This window comes from Colletes latitarsis, chromosome 9 (genome assembly GCF_051014445.1).
Source record: "Colletes latitarsis isolate SP2378_abdomen chromosome 9, iyColLati1, whole genome shotgun sequence".
NCBI lineage: Eukaryota > Metazoa > Arthropoda > Insecta > Hymenoptera > Colletidae > Colletes > Colletes latitarsis.
The window spans coordinates 16,665,890-16,681,545 of NC_135142.1; the positions used below are offsets into that span (position 1 = coordinate 16,665,890).

The window sequence follows — 15,656 nt, forward strand, 5'->3', positions numbered from 1 at the left end:
CATTGATATCTACAAAATAGTATTAGTCAAGTTTTCCGTACAGCGTCAAACAAATTTATTAAAAATCAAAAACGAATTTTTAAGAAAAATGGATAGGGGGTAGGTGCCTAAATTTTTCGACAAAAAAAACATTTTCAAATCATTCTGTCGCAAGGGTCAATTGCAATCATTTTTGGTGTATACATATGCCCTCGAAATCCTATGCACTTTCAAGAAAAAAATTTTTTACCAAAAATATAATCTGTAACCAGAAATAGTTCCCCGAAATTTCATGTGTATATATAAAAAATCATGGAATATATATAATAAATCACAATCTTAATTCCGTAAAGTGAAAAATAACCCATAAAATGGGTCCAATTTTCAAACGACCATAACTCCTACAACAGTGATTGATCTTCACTGGATCGCTGATCCTGATATCAACCTCAATGTTGACAATCAAATATCCAAACTCATTATAACCATCACGAAGTCGAAAATTAAAGCCTTGTTACAAGGATCACTTACAATTTCATACACGATCTTCTTAACACTTTGTTCCATTTTGAAGGAGTATATCTCAGAACTAGGATATAGAAGAATAAATGTTATTCTAACATTCCGGATAATTAGCACAATAAGACATGCATACACATAATTTAAAATTATACTTATCACATGCTTATTCTAATACTATTAACGCCTTGCCATATATTGTCAAGTCTGACTCATTAAAAGTTCTTGATAACATATTTCACAATCATGGGGCTACTTACTCGTCAGCAAGTCTTATCTATTAAAATCAACATATTTTTACATTCACGTGGTATTCGTAAAACAAATCTATTCTTTCTCCTAGCCATTTCTTGTACGAAAAAATTTAAATAAAATTAAATAGTGCACATTTGAAAAATTATTTCAAATTAAATCGTACGTCAAGGGGTTAACCATCTTTTTATAATCGTAAAAAGCACCAAGAATTTCATCAAAGCAGTACTACTCCATATTTAATGATTTTATATTTCCAATTCTAGACCATACAGCTTTCCATTAAAAAACAATAAAATTTCTGTAATTTCATTTTCTGCCTCACTTCCTCTTGCGTTCATTTCTGTAATCTGTTGGTAATGTTACAAGTGACACAAAAATGGTAATAAAAAATGTGTTGGATGTAAGATCTACCCGTATACTAAGCATGTGCTTAGTTCGTTTATTGGTTATTTATAGAATATATACAAAATTCTATTGCACCGAGGAAAAATACCAATGTGAGGACTGTTTCTCTTCGTCAACAGATGCGGAAGCGAGAGCACAAAAGGAACAAGAGCAGAAGGCGAGCGACAGCCGCGAGGACGGTGACACGGTGCAACAAGCTGCACCTGAAGAATGAAAAATCCGGAGAGCCGTCTTGTTTTTCAAGAACATATGTAAGTTTAGGCTACGAGGAGGCTCATGAACGCGTTGGATGTCATCCCGCAGTGATACGAGTAAACGTGTTACGCGCCGTGGCAACGGCGATCACTCATGACGCTCCAGCGAACGTCAGAGGTCAGGCTTACTATTAAGGATTCCTCCGCAACTTATTTATACTGTTTGTTTACCACGACTTTGTTCCATCGTCTGACGTTCCATTGATCTCGTTATTACGACGATTGCTCCGCCTTTATGTCGCTTGATCTTTCGAATCGATGTCCCGTCACGTGTCCAGAAACCGATGTCACATCTCGACAAAAACGTTTCTCGTGATGTACGCGACATTTCCAATTCGGTCTCCGCGGTCGTACAACGTTTATGAATTGTATATACTGGCTTTACATAATTTTCTTATGCTCCGTTCCTGAAGATATCGCGTTAATTTGTAACAAGCTACAAAATAGACGCCTTAATTGCGATGAGAAATTACGCGCGGTTTAATATTGACCAACGAAGGAATGAATTAATTCGCGGGCACCATCTGTCGTACACCTGCAGTATAACGAAACCTTGAAAACATACCTTCTACGAATTTGCATAACTTTCTACGTGTTCGAAACCCACAGTAATTTCCTTCTAACATCAACCATGTATTTCGAATTAATTATTTTCTGCGAAGAATGAAGCAGTAATAAAGCAAAATGCAGTGCTTGCGCAGTAAATTCAATTTTCAATTAAATTTACCTTACAATTTAACGAATCATATAATTTTCAGTGCACTTTATTGAACGATCGAAATTTGTAATTAATTCTGAGTCAGTTTAATTTTGCTTCATTAATGATCTTTGAAAATTTAATTTTTAGTGAAATTTTATATCAAAACCATATTTGGCTTCGGACTCTGATTTGACAATTCTCACGAGCACGATTAAAAATGGCTTCAGGATCAAATAGATAGTATGAGACTCGTTTCAAATATTTACATTCTAATTTGCATATAATAACAGCTATGTCTCTTCAAGGATTGTGAACCATAATTGCATGAATTTTTACTATTTTTTGTTTTTGTCATTGAGGTCAGTGCTTAATATTTATTACATAGAACTTTTATTCTTATTTTAATACCGATTTGTGCACAGAAATAGTAGGAAAAACTATTTTATTAAATCGGTTTACAATATACACTGTTGAAAAGAATTAAAATATTTCGAGTCAAGGAAATAAAATAAATATTTAAATCGACTAAATATAGAAAATCATATCAGGAATAAGAAAGTACTGGATTATGTATAATCCAAAAAATGTTTATACATATACCATTATTGATTTTAGAAATATTGTTCATGTCAGTTACGTAGATAATCTAATTCTTTTCAACAAAGTACAAGACTTTTTATTTTTTTACAAAATTTAACTAATTTTATTAGTCACATTATTAATACAGCAACAGTTGAATTGCTATTAATTCCTAAACCAAAAACGAAGATAAATCCATATATTTGTTTCTTTCTATTTTTGACTTATCGAAAAGTATATCAAATTACAACGGCAAAAGTAGAGAAACAATGAGTCACATCCACAATAAGACTCTGTATTTAGAGTATAAAATCGAGGTTAATTTAAAGAAGATAATAATCGTCATTAAGGCGTTCGTTTCTTAGCTTATTTTACTTCGTCGATTAGCAACTGACTACCGATTTGTTAATTATGAAAACGTAGAAATAGTTCGTCGGTCTCCCAACGTAAACGTAGCCTAAAGTACCTAAACGTTACCAGCTGCGATAGGCAGCGAAAATCGAGCACACATAAGCGAAAGAAAGTCGTAAACGTACTTAGAGCACAATTCTTCGTTTGCAATGAAGTGGTAACGAGTGAAAGGACACTATGTTGATGTCGACGAGATTTCCATAGGGTTCCGTAATCGGAACGCTGTCTTTATCCGTACCTGTTTTTTCTTACAATTAGTGTATAATTACGAGCATACGTTTTTTCATAGGAACGAAGACTTTCATCTTGAAAAGAATACGCACTGAATTCAATCGAACTGAAGATTTACATAGACTGGGCGATTGCTTTATCGACCATACTATATACATGATCACAGTAATTTTCTGTTTTCCAAATTGGGTAAAAATAACAAACGAGCGTCCCTCAAACGTTATCCTACACGTGATTGTGTGTTTCTATACTTGAACCGTTTTCACAGAGACTTTTTCTGTACCTTTTTCTCATAAGGTTTACGCGAGCGTTACGTAAAGCTTTCAGAATTAATTACACGCGCTTGACTACAGCACGAGTGTTAAATTCGAAACCATGTATTTACTATGAAAGTACGGCTTTCTTCTCGTAACAGTATCGTAGAGTTGAAGTTGAAAGTCTTCGCGCAAAGCCAAGCCCCATCATATTAACGCGTTAGCCCGACTTCCGCGAAGACAGAAGCTTACACTCGCTTCTTCGAAAATTCGACCGGCTGGTTGGCAAGGCGAACGACCAAAAAATCGCTTCTTTTCAGAGGTCCGATTTCTCCGACTTGATTCACCCAACAAAATTCACAGTTGCAAATTTTAGTGAAATTCCAAACGCGATTCGTCGCTGTTTCTATTCAATTTACTAAACGATATTCTCTACCTAGTAGTCTATAATACGAAAACAAAATCGTGAGTAATAAACACTATTGACAATGAAAGTAACGTGCCCGAGAATCGGAGGAAAGTATACAAAAATAAGATTTCTAGAAACGCATAGAATCTCGACCGAATCATTTCATCCAAACGAATATTTACGGAATTTTCGATTGCAAATTCGAACTTCTGAAGCGTGTCTTCTTTCGCAATTTCTTCGAATAAACTTTATTTGAGTCTATTTAATTTCAAATAGACAAACTCAAACTTTAATAAAGTGAATAAAACTTTATTGAGTATTCTTGTTTAGACAACAGTTTCGAATTCGTGCCACAGCGATTGCTATACAAAGTTAGAAGGAGAATCGTTTAATCGTTTTGAACTCAAACGTAAATCGTAAGCAAGGAACCAAGCATATTTCGAATCAGACTTGGAAGAAACATGTCCATCAACGTTAAAAGGTGAAATCGAGTTCAGTGATCGAACGAATGAACGTCGAATCCGGAAAAATCGGACCTAAGTAGCCGTGTGGGTTAGATCTCTGGGGTTGTAACGCCATTGTACATACTTACGTTAGATGTGTATTCGTATACACGTAAAGGTGCAGCTTTAATGTATGTAAATGTAATGTAAAAGAGATATCACTAACGTTTACTCGACGTATGCTACGTTTCTTGTATATGTACATACGTATATGAAAAAATGGTGGATCGCTGTATCAATGGATTCTGAAACGAAAGACGTCGCCGTGATAAACCAGCGTTAGCTCCGACGGAAATCATGCGTGTATCTAATTAAATCGAACATATCCGTGAATTGCGTCGTTTCACGTTGCGTGGTCGTCGATCGAAAATGGGGACGAACATAAATCTACGCGACGTCTTTTCGTACTCGACTTGGACCGATGGCGTGCGAATCCTTCAAAGTCGAGGCTCGCAGTTTTCGCTGCGGATACAATATTCCTGTCAAGAATTAAATGTCGAAGCCTTCGATACGCACGTTATACGAGAGAGGTATTTTATCGTCATAGAGAATGTATAGGATAATGTCTCTAGCTCTGGGGTTAAACATATCCGTCCTGTATTTATTTTATTTCTCTCCTTCGGATTCAATTCATACGCGTCGATTCATTGACGCGCGAATGGTGATCCCTGGTATCGATGATGCTTCAAAAAAGAGTATGTCAGATGTTTTAAAGCAATGACAACGGTTTTTCATCAGTTATGTCACTAAGATACGAATTATAAATTATCATTTTAAATTCGATTTCATTAATCATCTATGAATACAGAGTAATATACTTAGCTCACCTTGAAAAGCTTGTGAATGCATTACACGAAGAATTGATACGTACAAAAGTTGCATAATTTTTGAGGGTCATTAGGCGGCATATGTACCTTTTTCTAAACGGAGACACTTGGAAGATTCATCGTCAACTTCTGTTGTTTAAATAAAATGCTCCATTTTCTATAATATACATATTCTGAAGGTAATTTTCGCAGCCAATAATTTTAATTTGCAAAATAAAACTGGGAGCCACCGTGAACTTATAAAAATCAATACTTAATCGTCACAAGGTTCTGATATTGCAATACAAATAGAAAGTAATCGCTCTATAGTATCATACGTGTAACCATCTGTTGTTGAAACTGGATAAAACTTATACGATACAAATTTGAATAGGAAAAACTTCAAATTTATGAATATAGGAATATTGAAATTCGAGAAGCTTTCGAAATTTATTAAATATATTTTGTTACCTGTCATTGCTTTGCACGAAATAGTTGTATTTTAAAAATGAAAGCAACGCGACACGTGTTTTATAAACTTTTCAATTTTATACAAAGTAATCGCATATAAATTTGTTTTATTTTTGGATTGAAATTATTTTAACTCCGTCCGAATGTTTATTTTATTGAACTTGAAATCAAGTTAACTTTATTGATTTATAACATCATAAATATAAGTACATTACAAGCAGTCAACTGTGTATTTAAAAACACGTGAAATTACATCACTGGCTGCGAATGTGTTGAAAAGTAATGTACAATGTCGTGACAGAGCTGTAGAAGTTGTATTTTAGAAAATGTTATATTTGAAAAAGAACGAGTTATGATAACTACTTATGATTCAAAGTCAATGAACTAAAGAAAATGTATACACCGCCTAATCTATCCTCAAAATCGTACAGCTTTTGTACACAATAATTCCTTATACTACGATTAATTCACAAGCATTCGGGTGAATGTTAAGTTACTCACTCTGTATAATATTCTTAATCACGAAACAAATAAAACTAATTCCAGTAGAGATTGATAGGACAATTGTTCGGATTTTGCGTGTTTATTCTGGGCTCCTTTAATTTCAGTATTAACTAATTAATAAATACATGCATAATTAAGATATAATTTTTTTCTTGAGCGATAAAATAAAATTCATACAATGAAGAATAAAAAGAAATTTAAAACAGTTAACCGTGACAACTACCTATAAATTCCTTGAAGATTATTTAAAATCGAGTCGATTTAATAAATAATTTACAAATAAAGTTAAACAAAAAAAAGAATTTAACTTTTCTAAATGTTAGAGACATTTCCCAACGTTTAACTGTATTTGCGAATAACTGAATTTTATTGAATCGAGTCAAACATGATATACCCCGATAACTACGGTTCAATTCACAGAGTGTTTCGTTTGATTAAATTATAAAATGAATAAAGGATAAAAACAGCACGATACTTGGGACACCTGTTCGACGTTTCAATAACGACGGTCTTTCTTTCTATACGAGCAAGTTTATTGTATATAAAATTTGTGTGCGAGATCGGTTGCCTGTTCGCAACAGATTCTCGGATAAAACTGTGCACCGGGTTGAAATTCGTTGCGACGACTGTTTCGCGGATTGTTTGAGAGCTCGCGCTTTCGTGGTTCTTCGATTGCATCGTACGGTCGTTTATCGCGCGAACGCGAACGGAACGTCGTCGTCGGCGACAAGACGCTTGGCGGTTTTTACGTTTACGTGCTGGGCACGAATTCGTTATCCTTCCTACAGCGGACGAGGGGCCAAATGCGTGATAGAATTAACGGTATATTGAAACCATGATCTGAGAGAACACTGCATAGAAAATACGCGAGCGAAGATGAAGAGGCTACCAAAATCCAAAGAGACTGTCAAACGCAATCGCTAAGCTCTGATTACGCAGAATTGACAAAATTACTCAAATTCAATTGCTTTTAAAAGCAAGAAGAAAGTGTATACAAAGTTATTTTAGTAAAACCTCTAATTTTTAAAGGTTAAACGTTACGTTTACAGTCCGCTTTTTCGAAATGTTATTTTTCAAGATTTCAAGTTCAACTTTTCTTCATTTAACCATATATCTTTATAAAAGAAGTAACAATATTTTAAAAAGAACAGAAGATGCTAGTCCCATGATTATGTCAATGCAGGAATAGGAAATTACGTTCCTAGTAAGAAAGTTTCGATGACCTGTAAAATTTCGAGAGACATTTTTTCTTTCAAGATAAATCATTTCTTTCATATGTTCTGCAACTTTAAAGCAACGACCGATACTAAGATGACCAAGATAATTAAAACATCCTGTTTACGGTCAAACATTATCCCATTTCTTTTAATTCGTTTGCCAAATGAACGTAACAAACGCACGATTGATCATTTTCACTTAAATGAATAAATTATATCAGATTAGTTTCCTTTATGAATTATTCTCGTTAATTTCTTGAGAAAATTAGTTAAACGCGCATTCGTGTTAGATGTATTCCAACTGAATCAATAACATACGATTTCTTAATGAATGCGTGGGTACGTCAATAAACCATATCCAATTCGCCTTAAACAAATACGCGTCTTCTAAATCCGTGGATTGTTTACCAATTAGATTCGCTACGCTTGAGTTTGTTTTCGATCTGTTTAGTTCATTTCGGTACGTTGTATCTCGACTCCCACAGATTCCCTTTCATTTCACTGATTCCAACCGGAACCACTGACTCGGTATCAACCCACTTTGTCTGCATTTGATTTGTTTGCGTTTCCGTTCATTTTGATTCACCTCGATTCTCTTGCACTTGCTTTGATCCCTTTGATTCAATTTACCTGCGTTTGTTCCGTTTCTACCGCCCTAAAATGAACTACACGCGTTTCGGTTCGGTTTGCATCCGTGCAATCTATTTTACTATCGTCGAGAAACGTACAGACTATGATTACACTTAACCTCGACAGGAAGATACGTTTACAGAGAATTATTCTGCTCCATTACCAAGCGATCCATCGCGTCTGCCTGCATCGAACTCGATGTTCGGTTTGCAATTACCCACGGTAGCGTTCGTTCCGTCTTCGCTCGCGTCACCCCACTCTCACTCTAATCGTCTAGAACTCTGTTTGGACAAATACTGGCCTTTCCTTGTAGAGCAATGTGAAGTACGAATCGAGTCCGCGATCGAACTCGAATTGAAAAACCGTGCGATGCGTTCTCGATGCGTATCATCTAATATCGCTTCACTCTAACACTAAGTGTACCTAGTAAACCGAAACGCGTCGAAATGGCGACAGGATGGCTCGATGAACGCGGTACGTCGCAAGATATTGATATTACACCGCAAAGAGGCTACGGACAACAATACTCGACCAATAATCGTAATTCGTAAGATAAGTAACTCTAAAGAAAACACACATTACACGTACAGAACGCACACACGTAACACGCATACACACACGTATAACGACGTGCGCAACAAACACCCTTTACCCTCGAAAGTACACGTTCGCTCTTCATTCGTTATGTGAATGGAAATGTTTAATTAATCCGAGAGATTCGTCGGCAAACGTCGTCGACGAGACTCGTCGAGTAAATGTGCACCACGAGACTAAAACAGTCGAGTGACCATACGATTCGTTTCTTTCTTTCCAATTCGTTTCTCCGACCTGATACTTCCGTTTGTTGGCACAATTTACCGCAAAAGATGTGTACATAATCAGTAAACTTTCAGCACCGTGTCCGTTTGATGTGATGTAATTAAGTAAAGACGTAACAAAAAGGGAGAAAATATTAATATAAATATGAAATACAAAATATAAATACACCTCGTGTATAATTAGTACTGTATTCTGCATAAATTGACCGAGAAATAAAAGATACTCGATTAGTTATTGTTGTTTGCCATTTGTTCACCTTGATCCTTCGAACTCTACGTAATTAATTTAATTACTTATTATAAAGTAATGCACTCTAAAAAACATATGAGTCAACAAATATGCAAGTAATAATTAACCCCTTGCCGTATAATAACGAGTCTGACTCGTTACAAGCTCTTAATGTCAAATTTCAAAATCATGAGGCTACTCACGCATCATCAAGTCTTAGATATTAAAATCAACACATTTTTTCATTCACGAGATATTTGTAAATCTATTCCTTTTCGTGACCCTTGGACGAACAAATTTAAACAAAATTTAATAGTATACGTTTGAAAAATTATTCGGAATTAAATCGTACGTCAAGGGGTTAATTACTAAGAGATATGTACACTAAGAGACTAAATTGCCATATACGTTTTCTGACAAAAGTTAAGAAACGAAGTAGTTGTGTAAGAATTATTGTATATTTTTCATCTTTTGATGAGTATAGGGGGGTAATGGGGCTCTAGAGCCTCAGAAAAATGGGCCAAACAATACATTGGGTGAAAGATCTACTCGTATACCTCGTCTGTGACAATACTTTAGAATCTTTAACGAATCAATGAGAATCAAAAATAATCTAGCAAAGAAGCTTTATATTTATGATGACCTATGCAAAGCGGGTCGCAACCAATTTGCTGATATTATTTAGTTTTTAATTAATAATTGCATCACCCAGCTGAGAGTGACACGATTACTAATTAAACGCTGAATAATATTATCCAGGTCTCACCACGTGAAAGTTGCTGCGAATGGAGACCCGTACTAACAGATTCCCAACCACTCTTCATTAATAAAGATCTTCTGTGACCAACGATCGTTGGTTGAAGAAGAAACAAACGAAAATGCAACCAATGAAAGACGCACAACCAACGAAGAGAGTTGAAAGAATTTTCAAAAGAATTTGTCTTCAAATAAAAATAACCTGCCTAACATAATGTCTAACCAAACACCTGCCTAACTATAAATATAAATTCGTTTATTATATCAAGAAACAATTCTAAATTAGCAGCCATTAGCTCGGTGTTACCCACGATAGAAAAGCTTTTTCATCGTGGGTAACACCGATTACCAGGTCTCACCACGTGGAGGTTGCAACGAGTGGAGACCCGAAGGGAGATAAATGGAATCCAAGTTCCATCGATCTCCCTTTTACATCCTTAGAAACTAGATTACTAAACTAGAGAGATAGAAGGAAGCAACGTTCCTTCGATCTTCTAGTTTAGTTATACCAAGTAATTATTTCGTTTAAAAAGGGTTGAAGCTAAATTATGGGAGACACGACGCGACGCGATGTTGAACCGTATAGCAGATCTTCGGATTGAATCGACACTACCCTTGGTAAATTGATTTCTATTTCTAGAAATCGATCTATCATAGGCAGGCGATTAGATCTTTCGGACAAACTGGACAGCCGATCACATATTTCGTTCGTCGAAACAGTGGTGACCGAAGCAAGAAACGAAATAACGAGAGCAGAAGCTACTTGTTTAATAATTGCTTGGTAGGATGCGAAAATATGTACAATAAAGAAATGTTCGACGTTAATTTTAAGATTCGCGACGAAGCTTAAATCTAATCGACTTAGAATTAAATGTCCTTCGGCGGTTGTGGCGTCTTACTTCGATGTCCCTGCGAATAATCTAAAACTAAAATTGATACCCATATTAGTGACATATGGAAGGAAATTTAATAAACACCATGCAAACTAGACAAAGCGATGGAATAATTTGTCGTGCTGATGTACTGAAGAGTGAGAATCTATAAGATTCTCGATGTTAAACCTACCTAAGGAAATGTACAAAATTTACACCTGATACAAACAAAGTATTCTACCTATACTTGCGTTATGAGAGATAAATAGAAGGAGAGATAATGTCGAAGTAAAATAGCAAACAATTACAAAAATTAGCTGAAAAACCATACCAACGAAAACGAATAGAAACTGAGCAGAATTATAGATGATAGAAATTGAGCAGAATTGAAAATCCAACGATGAAATCGAAGAGTGAAAATATCCAAGAATTAAACAAAATAGAACAAGAATAAAAATCTTATTCTAATTATTGACATGGAAATTCATAAAATAGTATGAAAACAAACATTATACATGGGTTAACGAAATTCATAAAATAATATGCAAACAAAAATGGTATATGATTCGACACAATCAACGCAATTCAAAAAATAAGGCAGTAGTAGAAATAGAGAAGGAAAACATAATAATCAGATAAAACTGGACAATCAAAGAACATTGAATTATGGCCATACAAATAAAATAAATTGGTCAATTCTTTGATAATAATATAAATAAGCAAAGTGGGCTTACTACTTTTTGAGCATTAATTACCATTACCAAGGAAGCACCAAAGATCCAGTTATAACATAAGAAACGATTCGTAATTTAGCAAAAGCGATAGATAGTTCCATAACGTTCAATTGGTATCAAACGACAAAATAAAAGTAGGGAGAGCAATTTTAAATAGTTCTTACCAGTGGTCATCACGGTCCGGCACTGGTCAGTAGTGGTCAGTAGTGGTCAGTAGTCTGATCTGCACTGGTCAGTAGTGGTCAGTAGTGGTCATTCGCCTTCTTTCTTGAATTCCCGAAGCTGTCTAAAGCACCTAAGCTCACGTACACATGGCTGTGAATTGGTGTGCGTAAATGGAGGGGTAAGCTTACTCTGGGCACCGGTCTGCCGTCTGATAACACTGTTATGAATCAATTTTTAGATTTATCAAGACACATATGTACAACCTCCGTATCTGTAGTATTACTCATTTTCTATTCGTTAATTTTTGTTAATACGTGTCTTTTTGTACATCAGTTCGAACAATTGCCATACCGAGCGAAAAATTCGGAGATGATTTTAGCGTCCCCGTCAGTTGAGAAACTATTCACTGAATTAGTATTGATGGGCAGACAGTTGTAGCGTGTGCGTAAATACATGTGAGTTGACTATGCAGGGCTTGAAATTCATTTCTAAATCTGTTGGTAATGTTGCAAGTGACAGAAAAATGGGCCGAAAAAATACATTGGGTGAAAGGTCTACTCGTATCACAGACGAGGTATACGAGTAGACCTATCACCTAATGTATTTTTTCGGCCCGATTCTCTGGGGCTCTAAAGCCCCATTACCGTTTCCGTGTCACTCGCAACGTTACCAACAGATTTAGAAATGAACACAAGAGGAAGTGAGAGAGAAAATGAAATTTCAGAAATTTTATTATTTTTTAACGAAATGAAAGCTGTACGGTCCATAATTGGACATTAATCGATTAATTTCATTGGAGTAATCAATCGATTAAGATTATTTAAAAATTTCAAGAAAATTTGAATTTTTTCTCGAAAGTGGTTAGGATTTCGGAAGTATGTGTATTCACCAAAAATGATTGCAATTGACCCCCGGAACTGAAAATAATATTTTTAGAATTAATTAAAAATTTTTTTTTTCGTCGAAAAATTTAAGCACCTACCCCCCGTCGATTTTTCTTAAAAATTCCTTTTTCATTTTTAGTAATTTTGTTTGACGCCCTACAGAAAAGTTATCTAATACTTTTTTGTAGGTACTCATGAGCTCTACTTCAGAAAAAAGTTTCATTGAAATATATTGACAATTGTAGGAGTTATGACTGTTTGAAAATTGGACCATCTTTATGGGGTTTTTCTCATTTTGCGATGTCAGGAACCAACTTTTCGAACATTTTTACGATTTGTACATATTCTCTATCAAAATACGCGTAGTTTGCTTTTTTAAACATTAAAATCGTCCAATCCGTTCAGAAGTTATGACGTTTTAAAGATTCGCATGAAAATTCGGGCAGACATTTCTGGCCAGAAATTATATTTTCGGTAAGGAATTTTTTTCTCAAAACTGAGTAGGATTTCGGGGGTATATCTGTTGACCAAAAATGCTTGCAATTGACCCCCGGAACCGAAAATAATTTTTTTAGAACGATTTGAAATAATTTAATTTCGCCGAAAAATGATAGCACCTACTCGAATTTTTTTCACGAAATTGGGTAGGATTTCGGAGGTATGTGTATTCACCAAAAATGATTGTAATTGACCCCCGCAACCGAAAATAATTTTTCCAGAACGATTTGAAATTTTTGAATTTAATTGTTAATAACTTTTTAATGAAGCCTCCATCAACAAATACTCGTATACCTGGTCTGTGGTCCTACGTTCGATTGTTATCGTGGCCTGCGTCATGCATCACGTCATAATACATGCTGAAAGCGATATGCACTTTCGTTCGAGAGGATGCTACCTTCCGATAGGTTGAACTCGATCTTGCGGAGGTCCACGTACCTCGAGGAACTAGAAAGATTGCCCCTAAGTAACGTTCGCGATGCAAGAGAAATCTGTCTTTTTGCCCGTAAAACGCGATGTCGCGATGGTAATGGTATTAATCATTGATTCGTGCGATACGAAATCTTAACAAATATTAAAATAATTTTTTACAAGAATACCAATCGCTGCATGTAAACTCCATACAGAGTACATACTCGACGATGGTGTGAATAAAACAATTATGAATAAAACTTAGCATTGTTTAACATTCCAACGCAATAGTTTAAACAATTCTTAACAATATGTGGTATATGAATAATGAAAGGGCCCATCAGTATGCGTAAATAATAATTTTTCGCGAAATTATTTGTCCACCGGACGGGTTGAGATGGCTGACACGCGCTGTGCTCTCCCCACTCCTCCGTCACTACATTAAAGGCTCGTGTGGAGACTTACATGCCTCACTCTCGCGGGGGGGGGGGGCCAAGGGTGGCGGATTTCCTGGCTCGGTGAGTATCCCGGGATCATCCTAGGCTGACCAGTGGCGACCAGGAAGGACCAGGGGGACCAGGGCTGACCAGGGCTGACCAGTGCTGACCGATACTGATCAGTTGTTGACCAGTGGTGAGTCTTGTTTAAATATCCCCTCTCTTTCTCTTATTTTTCTGATTTGAAGCTTGTTCGTTTATTTTTGACTACCGTTCGATGAAAAATTGGGTTTGTTGAATTTATCGGTTTTCGTTTCGTTACTATGAATATTTCCACCATTTCAACATACAATGAGATATTCTATTAACTGGTTCTTCTATTATTTCGGCAATTATTGCGTTACGTTGACCATATAGGACTCTGAAAGAAAATGATTCTCTATGGGGTATTTCCTTCGATCGTTTACTGTTTCTGTTTCCAATTCTTTCCTGAACTGGTATCTGTTTTTGTCAATTAATCTGAATTTTTATCTCGATTTTGTTTGCGAAATTGTTTTGTCGATTTCATTACTTGTGGTATTAGTTGAAACTGACTTGGCAAGATATTCCTAATTTCGTAGAATATTTTTACTGGTCAGCTAAGTTCACAAGCATCGTCTATCAATTAATCCGAATTTTTATTTTGACTTTATTTGTGAAATTGTTCTGTCGTTTGGACTGAGCGTATTTAATATATTTTGACTGTCATTGTTTAATTTATTAATATTTTCACTTCCTTACCAGGTGTTAATTTTGTACATTTCTTTAGGTAGGTCTACCTATCGAGTAACATTTATTCTATGTAGGAATATTTCAGAATTTCTTAACTTGTTCGATACATCAGCTGAACAAATTATTTCTCCATTTGTCGAGTCACAGATGGATTGGTTAGGGTTTATTAAATTTTCCTTAATATGATACTAACACAAGGACATCGAGGAAGGACGCTACAACCGCCGGGGATTCAACCAACAAGGGATTCAATCATCGAGGGATTCAACTACCAAGCGATTCAACCACAGAGGGATTCATCCGCCGAGGGACCTTTAATTCCAAGTACATTAGTCTTAAGCTTCGTCGCGAATATTAAAATTAACGTCGAAGATTTCTCTATTGTCCGTGTTGCCGCGCCCTACCAAGTAATTATTGACCAAGTAGCTTCACTTTCTCTCGTCCTCTCGTTTCCCGTTTCGATCACCACTGCTTTAATGTAGAAAGCAAGTGATCGGCCGTGTAGTTGGTCCAAAAGATATAATCGCCTTCCCTTGGTAGCTCGAGATATCAAGGGCAGTAGATTCGATCCTAAGATCTGCTGCATGGTTTCGCATCGCGTCGCGTCGCGTATCCCACGATTTAGCTTCATCCCTTCTTAAAAGAGATAATTGCTTGGTACCACTAATTTAGAAAATAGAAGGAGTCTCGTTTTCTCCTATCTTCTGAATTTTAGTTCCGAATTTGCTAGCTCAAATTTCGACGTTAATTTAAGTCTCTAGTGTATCCGCGTATGTGCCACGCAATTGTTTACCAACTAGCTTCTCTCGACTCGTTATCTCGTTTCTTGCTTCGGTCACCACTGTTTCGTCGAACGAATCATGTGATCGACCGTCCAGTTTGTCCGAAAGATCTAGTCGCCTGCCAATGACAGATCGATTTCTAGAAATAGAAATCAATCTACCAAGGGTAGTG

General features: G+C 35.9%; 2 protein-coding genes across 9 annotated transcripts in view; one reads left to right on the plus strand and one right to left on the minus strand.

Annotated features, from left to right (window-relative positions):
• Positions 1–9,180, plus strand: part of LOC143345521 (dual specificity calcium/calmodulin-dependent 3',5'-cyclic nucleotide phosphodiesterase 1) — a 441,802-nt gene extending 432,622 nt beyond the window's left edge. For all 8 annotated transcript variants that reach the window (XM_076772741.1, XM_076772739.1, XM_076772740.1 and 5 more), the window contains one exon: positions 1,278–9,180. In XM_076772741.1, coding sequence (XP_076628856.1) covers positions 1,278–1,372 — 95 coding nt within the window. In that variant the 3' untranslated portion in view covers positions 1,373–9,180. The remainder of the gene's footprint in view (positions 1–1,277) is intronic.
• The window catches only part of LOC143345523 (alpha-glucosidase-like), a 123,076-nt gene that overhangs the window by 79,319 nt on the left and 28,101 nt on the right, over positions 1–15,656 (minus strand). The gene's annotated exons all lie outside the window — the stretch shown is intronic.